A 9,957-nucleotide genomic window follows, 5' to 3' on the forward strand; every position below is an offset into this window, starting at 1 on the left:
AGCCGCTACAGAGACCCGGGCCGCAAGGCCGCGAGTAACTCCGGCCTGCTCGAGGGGACGTTACGCAGGAGGGCAGCACCTGCCGTGAGGGGGCTGAGGCCAGGGCGCCGGTGACAGGGACGGGAGGAGCAGGCGGCCGACCTCGGCACGGTTCGGTTCGGTTCGGTTCGGTTCGGTTCGGCGGGGGTCCCCCCCAACCTCCGCACACGCGCCGGCCTGCGCGCGCCGCGGCCGTTGACCCCGCGGCAAGCGCACCGCCCAACGGCCGCCCGCGCCGCAGCTGCGCGCATGTGCGGTAGAGGCGGGGCTTGCCGCGGGGGCCGCCCTCGCGCTCTCGGAACCTGCGCTGGCGGCTGCCGGCAGCCGCCCGGACTGCAATCGGGGCTGGAGCGCGCCGCTCGCACATTTAGGGGTCGGTTTCGTTCCGGTGTAGGCGGCCGTCGTTTCTGCCGTCGGGAGGGAAGGGGAACGCGGAGTGGGGCTGAGCCGTGCCTCCCCGGTCAGCGCTGCGGACAGCGGGCAGGGACGGGCTCTCGGGTCTCCCCGTCTGCGCTCTCGGCAGACTCCTCCGGGGCAGGCGGCGGCATGGACGCCTCCTCGGTTTGTCGCAGCGGGTGATGCCGCTCCCCGGCGGGCAGGGGAGACGGGGGTGCGGGCAGCGCTGGAGGGAGTCGATCCGAGCGGTGGCGGTTAGTGGCGGGGCCCGAGCGGGGAGTCTGGGGAGGAGAGAAGCGGGAGGACATGGGCTGCCCTGCCCAGTTGTGATTGGTCGGTGGCCGCGAGCTGGCCAGGTGATTGGGCGGGAGCCGCGTCAGTCACTCCCCTCATCTTCCCCTCCCCCAGGCGTCTGGCAACAGGCGCTGTCTGAGGCGGCGGGGGTGGCCGGGCCGGGCCGGGGGCTCCCTGCTCCCGCCGGGGTACCCTGCGGCTTCCCTCCCCGTGGGCGCAGGGCCCGGCCTGTGGCCTTCCCTGGGGAAGGGCCGGAGAGCGTGAGCCTGGCGCGGGGCTGGGATCTGCAGGCCCTGCTGCCGGCCTGGGGGCTGGAGGGGGGGAAGCGGGCGGCCCCAGGCCCTGGGCTTAGATCGCTTTGGGTGTCCTGCGGCCTGTTTCTTAATTACTTTCTAATTCTTCCTTTGTCTGTCTTCCCCCTCCCCTCCTTCCCCAGGCTCTGTGGGGTTTTCTGGGTTTAGGGGGGTTTCTTTTTTTTTATTCTTCTTTCTTTTTTTTTTTTCTTTTTTTCCCCCAAATTCGGTGAGATCATCTTGCCTGGAGGCTGCAGTGTGACAGAAATGCTAAGTAGCCCCGTCGCTTGGGGAGGTTTCCTCATCTAAACTCCATAGTCGTCTTGCAATCAGGTGCCAGTCTTTCAGAAAATGAATACCTAATTGAACTGGAGGTAGTAATTCATGGGTAGAGGCCAAAACCTAAAAGCATAAAGTATATATCGCTTAATTAAAGATGAATGTAAATCTTCAAGAATGAGCTGCAGTAACTATGAATTAAGAACTAAAGGAGTTAGCCTCAGGTTGAAGATTCTAGGAAAGGTAGAGAAACTGTTGGCATGTGGCACCTGTTTCTTTGCAAAGGAAGTGTAATCCTGAGTCATAACTGGATTTTGACTTCAGATTTTTTACATCTTGGTAGTTAATACCCTTCAACTTTTCAATACCCTGAAATATTTTATGTGCCAAAGTACTTAATTTTGATACAGTTAATACCCTTCAACTTTCACTACTCTGAAACATCTTAAGTGCCAAAGTACTCAGTTTTGATGGCGTTTGATAAATATGGATTGTAGTTGTCATCCGTGCAGTTATGTTAAACAGATGGGACAACCGAACACTTCACACTTCTTACTGTTTCTAAGTGAGTCATTTAAAGAGTGTGACTAATCATCCTACCATACAGTTGTCAACAAAACAGTAATTTTTTTCTACCACCCACAAAATCTGAAGAAGAGATTTCCAGATTTTCCGTGGATTAGAAATGAAAAGTAAAGAACTTCTCTTTTGAACAACAGCTTAAATTTAGATTGAGGGGGACTACATGTGATGGACTCTTCATCTTAAGAATTTATATGTCTTTTTTTCTGTGCAGCAATACAGTAATATATCCAGAGAGTTGGTTAACTTACTATGGCCATTGTTGGGCAGAAAGTAACACATTAGTTGTTTTAAGGCTTTTGCCTGAATAGCAACCTTAGGTGAAACAAAATTAATTTTATCTGTCCTCTTTCCCCTCCCTGGTTCACTTGTGTCAGGTTGTAAATCATCTGGGACAGAGGCACTTTAATATTCAGTGCAGTATGAATTGGGCATTTTCATGATAATAGTCAAGGGCTGGGTGTCATCAGGGTAATAATAGTGCTAACTGTGTGTTGAGGGGGGAAGAAACTGTTTTGAGGAAACCAGGGTACTAAGAGAAAGAGCTGGCTGAGAAATTTGTGTTTAGAGAAGTGATACGAGAAGTGACCTGATTTGAACGTAGCCCTTGTGGGAAATGGAAGTCAGTGATTACCTACAGCTTGTGAGGCTGAGCCAAGAGGGCAGTAGTAAACTTAAACCCCCGCAAGTATTACGGGAATAGTAAGTGTCTTGAAGGGGAGATATTCAGAGTTGATTCTTCTCAGTTAAATGAGTTAAAGAGCTGTGAGGGAAGTGTTAAACTGGACACAGGAGGCAGATGAGTGCAAAGATTGGGAAGGGCTGTTTAGAAGTGCAGTTACTTATGGGGGAGGAGGAAGTAGCATATGGGGTGGAAAATGAGGAGACCAAGGATGCATCTGAATGGATCCCACAAACAACGTAAGAAAGGTATATTAAATGTATGCCAGCTTCTGCTGTTGGCAAATACATTTTCTGATTCTTCGTGTCTGTTGGCAGCATTGATTTACTCTTTATTGAATGTATGTCTAATAGTTAGTTGGTTTGGTCTGTTTGTTGTCTCATCGCCTTTCCTGTGAAGACTAATTACTCATTAGGGGTGTGCTGAGAAAGCTGTTCTGTGTTTTCCCCATAATTAATACTTGAAATGACTTTGGCATGTTGGTGAATTGACACACACAAAAAAAGTATTTACCCAATAACTTTCTTCTCACGTGTAAGCAGAGTGGTGCTATATGGTTGGGTTTTGTGGCCTGGTGGTCTCTTTAGAGACGCGATCTCTTCTGTCAGGTGCCTGCCTTAGCAGGTATTACAGATTACTTTTGCTAAGCAGGAAGCCCCATTGAAAGGATGACGCTTTGCTTTCGCTTCTTGCAAATCGAATGTTGAAGAACAGGTTTTCTTTAGGAAATAGAAAAGTTGGGGTGTGGTCTGAGAGCAGATTCATTAGGACTCAATCCTAGGCCAGAGAGAGCAAGTAATGGCACAGAAATAAACAGAGATGACACCTCTTTCTGATACTGGAAGGTTATTCATGTCCTCTAATAGTGTGATCCCATTGGTTAAATATTTGGAAAGTATTGAAGAACTGTGGGTATAGTATAGCCCTTCCTCTTATACACCAGTTTCCTGGAGATGATATCCTTCTCTTAGCTAATCCTTGGATTAGAGGTCGCAAAGCATACCAGTAATGTCAGAATGTCAGAAGAGTCAGTTGCGCAAAAATGTATCTGTAGGTTTTGTGCTATGTGAGGGGCAGTACCGACTGAGATACTAATGTAGTCTTACCTGCTTATTAGTAAATGTTTCGAGTGGAAGATAGTCTTCTGTAAAGCAGTAGCTGTGGTTGTCAGAAATCTGCACTGGGTAATACAGCCCAATAATTAGGGAACGGTGGCTTTAGTGACACTTTAGTTTTGAAATAGTCCATGTTGGTGTTGTATTTTACTTGGGAGAAGGGAAATAGTTTTTATGTTATTCCTCTAACTTTCTGGAATATCTTTATTTAACTAAAAAATAGAAAGAAATGGTCACTTCTTTTTTTTATTTTAAAGTTGCTGTACCACCTGGTATGCCCTCTCAGTGAGCAAAGGGGACTTTTAGCTATTTTTGAGCAAGCTAGAAGCAAAGTAGTTGCATAATAAACTACGCTGTTGACTTTGCAAATAACATGGAGCTTGGTTCCTCTTAATCATCTTTAGCTATTAATAAACTAATTTCATTGAAAATGCTGGGATCTTTTTATTGTGAATTAGGTAAATTCTTACTGTAATTACTGCACAGTCTAACCTCCTGGTTTTGTTCAGGACAGCCTGGCATTATCATTATGGATCGCTCTCGGCACCATGCAGGGAATGGCAATGAGCAGGCATCTTCACGAGAGCGTAGTCGTGGTGAAGATGAGAGACAACGACAGCTGGAGCGCCTCAGCAGGGAGGAGGCCTATTACCAGTTCATTAATGAACTCAATGAAGAAGACTACAGGTTAATGAGGGACCGCAACCTGCTTGGCACTCCTGGTAAGACGTGGATACCTTCAGTAGAAAAGATGTAATGTGAGGTAACGCTCGTGCTGTCAGGCATCATTTGTGGTTGTATGACTCAAGTAGCCTGACGTCTGTGGTTTTGTAGAAAGGAAAAAACCTTCTGTTTCCCTTCAAAATTTATGACATTCAATAGAAATTAACAACTTAAGTAGATACTAAAGTTACAATAAAAATATAACTCTTTGAAATGCAACACCTCCATATATAGGTAATATCCAAACTCAAATAATTAACATCTGGTACAGTAAAGTGTATCTGTGACAATTTTGGGGGCCTCTGAGTTGTTACTGGAAGTTGGTATGCTCTTGACACACATTCAGCATCTTTTTTTCCTCCACCCCAGTACCTACTTCCTTTGTTGTCTGTGTACCTGTGTTATTGTCTCACACTAGTGCTGTTTTCTTTTTTCTTTCATTGATTTTACCTTATTTCTGAAGATTTTCCTTCAAGATAAAAAATATTGTTAGTTCTGCATGGCTGTGTTGAGCTAATAATAATTTCTCATCTAACGGCATTATCAAAATGTAAATTATTTCAGGGGAAATAACAGCAGAAGAGCTGCAGCAACGTTTGTCAGGGGCTAAGGAGCGTCTGGCATCACAGAATGATCTGGATAACAGAGAAGGTGAAGGTAGAACTGTTGGAGGTAACCATTCCTCATTCATATGTATAGATAACCGTAGTACGTGATGCATAAATATTGTTCTGTACAGATATTTAAGAGAAATGCTGATGGATTTCAGTACCAGCCATTTCAGGTCTTGTTTTTTAATTGTGCCTCTGTGGAATGTTTTGAAAGTAAGAGAGACTTCGTAATGATATGAAAACAAACTTGAAATATTTCATGAAAACTGATTTATGTCAGCGACAAATTACTTTTTCCTGTTTTCCTGGTTTCCCTTTGCTAGTGAACTTAACAGCACAAAAATAATTTTCATCCTTCTAATTCTTAAAAGGTTTTATCATGTATTAGAGACGTTGGAACAGAAAATAAGTTAATTGGGAAGCAGTTAACCTCTCCACTCTTTTGTTGTTTCACTTCCATTTGTTTTAATGGAGTGAGGTTGTATTATGTGCGCTGTCTGTGGTCACTTCCCCAGCAATATTGGCTTAATTGTTTGGCCAATTCTAGTCAGATATAGGAGAGGAACAGGCAACTCTGTAAGGAGAATACCAAAGTTCTTGCAGGTTTCATGAAGGTAGGGAGATGATGGAGTAGGGAGAGCTTAATCTGATCCCTTCAAGGGAAAACCTTTGCTGTGATCATGAGTGTTAGCTTGCTTTATACGCGTAGTTAGCACTAACCACAGCAATTGTATCTGTTCTTGAGCTTGTAGTTGGAGGAGATTTGGGAATGGAGCTGTAAATATTGTAGTAGGGAGAAGAATACAATTGCACAAAAGGAGCAAATTTGTCGAAACCATGCATCATTTTTCTACTACATATAGAAAACAATTTTTAAAAAATGTTTTCCAGAAGATGTCATACTTTTTTTTGCTTTATGAAAATTAGTTGACTAGAGTACCTTCAAATTGACAGCTTAAGCGAGGTACAGATACTGGACAAATATAACTAACTTTGCACTACCTGAATCTGAACAGTTTCTCAGAAGAGGCCGTCTAAGTATATTCATTTCTCTGTCTATCTGCTGGTGAGACAAATTCTAGGTTGAGCTGATGAGTTTTGCTGATGTTTTTACATACAGTATATTTTCAGCAAAATTATGTTAGCATAGCAAGGTAGCTGTCCTGCTACTGTAATGTTTCTGAAGTCAGGGAGCAGCAAGCATAGGGGATTTGGAGTGCATCGTAGTATGCTGAGCGTGCAGTTGTATGAACGTTTGCAATTCTGTGTTTCTCTCAGATTCTGATGTTCTTGGAGAAAACTCAAATGGTGACTCTTTGCTTGAATGGCTGAACACATTTCGTCGCACAGGAAATGCCACTCGCAGCGGACAGAGTGGGAACCAAACCTGGAGAGCTGTGAGTCGAACAAATCCAAACAGTGGGGAGTTTCGATTTAGTCTTGAAATCAACATAAATCATGAGCATAACAGTTTTGAGACTGCTAGTGAGGAGTACGTGGGTATAGATAGTAGCAGAATGTATTTAGACAGAAGACATCAAAGAGCTGTTAGTCCAGTAACCCCACGAACGAGGAGCAGAACTGCAAGAGAGGCAAACAGCGAGGCTTCAGGCACTGCAAGGACCAGGTCCGTAAGAAGTTCCGTGGCACAAAGGTCTGATGTAGCCTCTCAGCCAGTCTCAGGGAGGCTCAGGAGTAGAACGAGGGAGTTGACGGGCCTTTCCCAAACAAATACCACACGTAATAATTCTGTGGCTACTGGTGGGCAAAGAGAAATGTCAGAAAGAGGTACTTCTACAGGAGTCACAAGAGGTAGAGCTAGAACTAATGTTCGGATGAGTACAAACCAAAGACTAGAAATTCTGCGGCTGAGGTCTACTTTAAGTAGTCGAAGCCGCTCTCCACTGCAAAGGCAAGGTGACACTGCTCATTCTGAGGAACATGGGCAGAGGCAGGATACAAATGCACAGCACGTCAACAGAAGTAGAAGACAAACTGCTCAGCCTTCCCCACAGCCTGCTGAAGAACAAGCGAGAGGTAACACTCAGACTCCACAGCTTTCCAGTGTAGCCCCATCCTTGGGAATAACTTTGGAAGAGGAGGAATCTAGTAGGCCAGTAGCTGCTGTTAGAAGGCATCCAACAATTACATTAGATCTTCAGGTGAGAAGAATTCGTCCTGGAGAAAACAGAGATCGAGACAGTATTGCCAGTAGAACTCGTTCTAGAGTAGGAATGGCAGAAAACACAGTTACCTTTGAAAGTGACAGCGGGGGATTTCGGCGTACGATATCACGATCAGAACGTGCAGGTATTCGAACCTACGTTAGCACTATACGGATACCTCTTCGTCGGATTTCAGAAACTGGGCTCGGTGAACCTTCATCAGTGGCTCTTCGATCGATCCTTAGACAAATTATGACAGGCTTTGGAGAACTGAGTTCTTTAATGGAAACCGAATCTAATTCGGAAGTGCAAAGAGGTGGTCATCGCTTGCCAGATGTACAGTCAGAGCAGAATAACTCCAGTTCAGCAAACCATAGCAGTGATGCAAGTGAGGTTTCATCTAGAAATGGGCATGCAGTAGAAGGCAGCAGGGAAACAAATGGACAGAGTGATGATATTCAACGCTTTGGTCGCAATACTGAAACCCAGGATAACAGGCAGTCTCAAGATGCGAACAACCTAGTGGAAAATGGAACGCTGCCCATACTTCGACTTGCCCACTTCTTCTTGCTGAATGAAGATGACGACGACGATCGGCTACGAGGTTTAACCAAAGAGCAGATAGACAATCTTTCTACACGGAACTATGGGGATATTCACACTGAAAACGAAATAAGTAAAACGTGTAGTGTTTGCATTAATGAATATGTAACAGGGAATAAGCTAAGGCAGTTACCTTGTATGCATGAGTTTCATATTCACTGTATCGATCGCTGGCTTTCTGAAAACTCCACTTGCCCAATTTGTCGGCAGCCTGTATTGGGGTCCAATGCCACAGACAATGGCTAGAATTATTTATACTGCTCAGTATTCAAGGATTTGCTTCTGCTCTATTTATGATGAGCCAGATGGAATGAATTGACTTACATAGCGGTCCATTTGTGTGGGGAGTTTTGTTAAATTTCTTTAAAAATAATAGGAAACTTGTCTAAATCTAGCAATGTAAATACTATTTTTTTCCAAGTGCAGATCTAGGAGTACACATAGAACCAAATGATACCGGTAAAGTTTATATTTTTTTAGGTAATTTTGTTATGCTAAGCACTTTTGTAAATACAGAAATGCAATAGTTAATCAGTCCTGCTTAATGTATGGTTTTTTTAACAGTGTAATGGACTCACTTTATTTAGATTACAAATTGTTTCACACGGACCCACCACTGTGTTGAAAAATTAGTGTCTAAATAGCCATTCGTTAGTTTTTTGTTCTAAGAACAATTTATTTTTCAGAGAGTCTCTTGCTGGACATGTTTGCTAAAGATATTTAAGTTACTTGAAGTGCTCATTTTAATAGACAGTATATTTTTTTTAACATTGAAATATCCTTTCCAAAAACTTGCCAATTTGGTTCTATTTAAAAAAAATTTATGGCAATTTTTGCATGTGATTTTACACAATGCTTAACGCTGATGAGTTCATATTCAAAAGTGGATGGGTTAGTGACATTATAAAATGTACATAATTAAATGCCGTCTTTGACAATCGCTGTCTTTTCAATGCAGACAGCAATCAAATAAATGATAATTCCAAGAGGGCGTGTCTTACTGAACATGATATTTGCTCAAAGAATAAATGAGCACTGAGGAAGCCTTTTTACTCTTCCAAATTACTCAATTGATACTCATGGGTTTTTAACTGCCTTAGTTTAAAGAGGGATATGTTTCCTTGACCATTATATTGTCTACAATATGCATGATTTGTGCATCCTACTCAGAAAAACAACAGTCTTGAAGTGTTTTTTGTACAGAAATTTAAGGTACACATATTATATTAGTCCTTTTAGAACACGTCTGAGGACCAAATGGCAAAAGACACTAAAAAGGACAAAATAAGCTTCCCTTAAAGTCCCCAGATTACTGTATAATTAGATATTAAACTTTATACCAATAACTTATAAAGAAATAAAGTTGCAAAGTGCACACAGATGGAGGCTTTGTGTGAATTACTTTTGAGCTATATCCTGTAGATTGGTGAGAAGTTTTACTATTCTTGATGATCAGTCTCAGTTTTCACTTTATTCGTTCCCTGGTTTTCCTCAGCCACGTACTTGGGGTTTCGACAATGTGCGTAGCTGTTACGGTAGACAAAAATGCAAGGCAAAGCACTCTTGGGGCCTCTGGAAGTAAGCTGAGCGTTACAAAGCTCATCTCCTGAGAAATGTGCATCTTGATCCCTAGAGAAAGGCAGAATCGTGCAATATTCTCCCATGTGCCTATTCTTAGCAGTAGGAAGATTACTTCAAGTGAAGAAGTCCTGCTGACTTTCTCTGCTGACAGACGGCCTTGACAGATGCACTCCTGTGCCAGGTGCTTCAGGTAAAACATCTGCGCATAGTATCCTTGAAGGGAAAAAATCCTGTGTTAAGCTATTGGATGTCTACTTCAATTTTGCAAGTGAAAAACTTGTGTCAAAAGTTCCACAAAAGTGCTGCTTTTTATTCCTAAAAGTAGTTCTAAGAAATTCTTTTACAAGATTTAGATAAGTTTAAGGATTAAGTTCTCTTCTGATGTGATATGGGCTGCTAATTATTGCAAACACTGTTGACACCTTTCTTGAGTGCTTCTTCAGCCATATCAAAAAAGTGAGATCAGAACTAGCTTATTTTTTTACTTTTTTTTTTTTTTTTCCTCATTACTTCTGATAGCTCTTGATGTTGACAGTATCTAAATACCCGGGTGCCTTCTGCTAGGTCCTTTTCTCCTTAGGGTTTTCCTTTATA

The 9,957-nt window shown here is 43.2% G+C and overlaps 1 protein-coding gene across 4 annotated transcripts; it reads left to right on the forward strand.

Annotated features, from left to right (window-relative positions):
* The first annotated feature begins 304 nt into the window (after positions 1–304).
* On the forward strand, positions 305–9,161 carry RNF6 (ring finger protein 6). 4 transcript variants are annotated; one of them, XM_075742140.1, is made up of 4 exons: positions 305–412; positions 4,195–4,402; positions 4,968–5,075; positions 6,293–9,161. In XM_075742140.1, the coding sequence occupies exons 2-4, from the start codon at positions 4,210–4,212 to the stop codon at positions 8,026–8,028; spliced, it is 2,037 nt and encodes a 678-aa protein (XP_075598255.1). In that variant the 5' UTR covers positions 305–412; positions 4,195–4,209; the 3' UTR covers positions 8,029–9,161. The 4 variants fall into 4 exon arrangements, with proteins under 4 accessions (XP_075598255.1, XP_075598253.1, XP_075598254.1 ...); XM_075742138.1 differs by having other exon boundaries at positions 308–412; positions 4,190–4,402; XM_075742139.1 differs by lacking the exon at positions 305–412 and adding an exon at positions 563–689 and having other exon boundaries at positions 4,190–4,402.
* Positions 9,162–9,957: the final 796 nt, after the last annotated feature.

This window comes from Balearica regulorum, chromosome 1 (genome assembly GCF_011004875.1).
Source record: "Balearica regulorum gibbericeps isolate bBalReg1 chromosome 1, bBalReg1.pri, whole genome shotgun sequence".
In the NCBI taxonomy this organism is placed as follows: Eukaryota; Metazoa; Chordata; class Aves; order Gruiformes; family Gruidae; genus Balearica; species Balearica regulorum.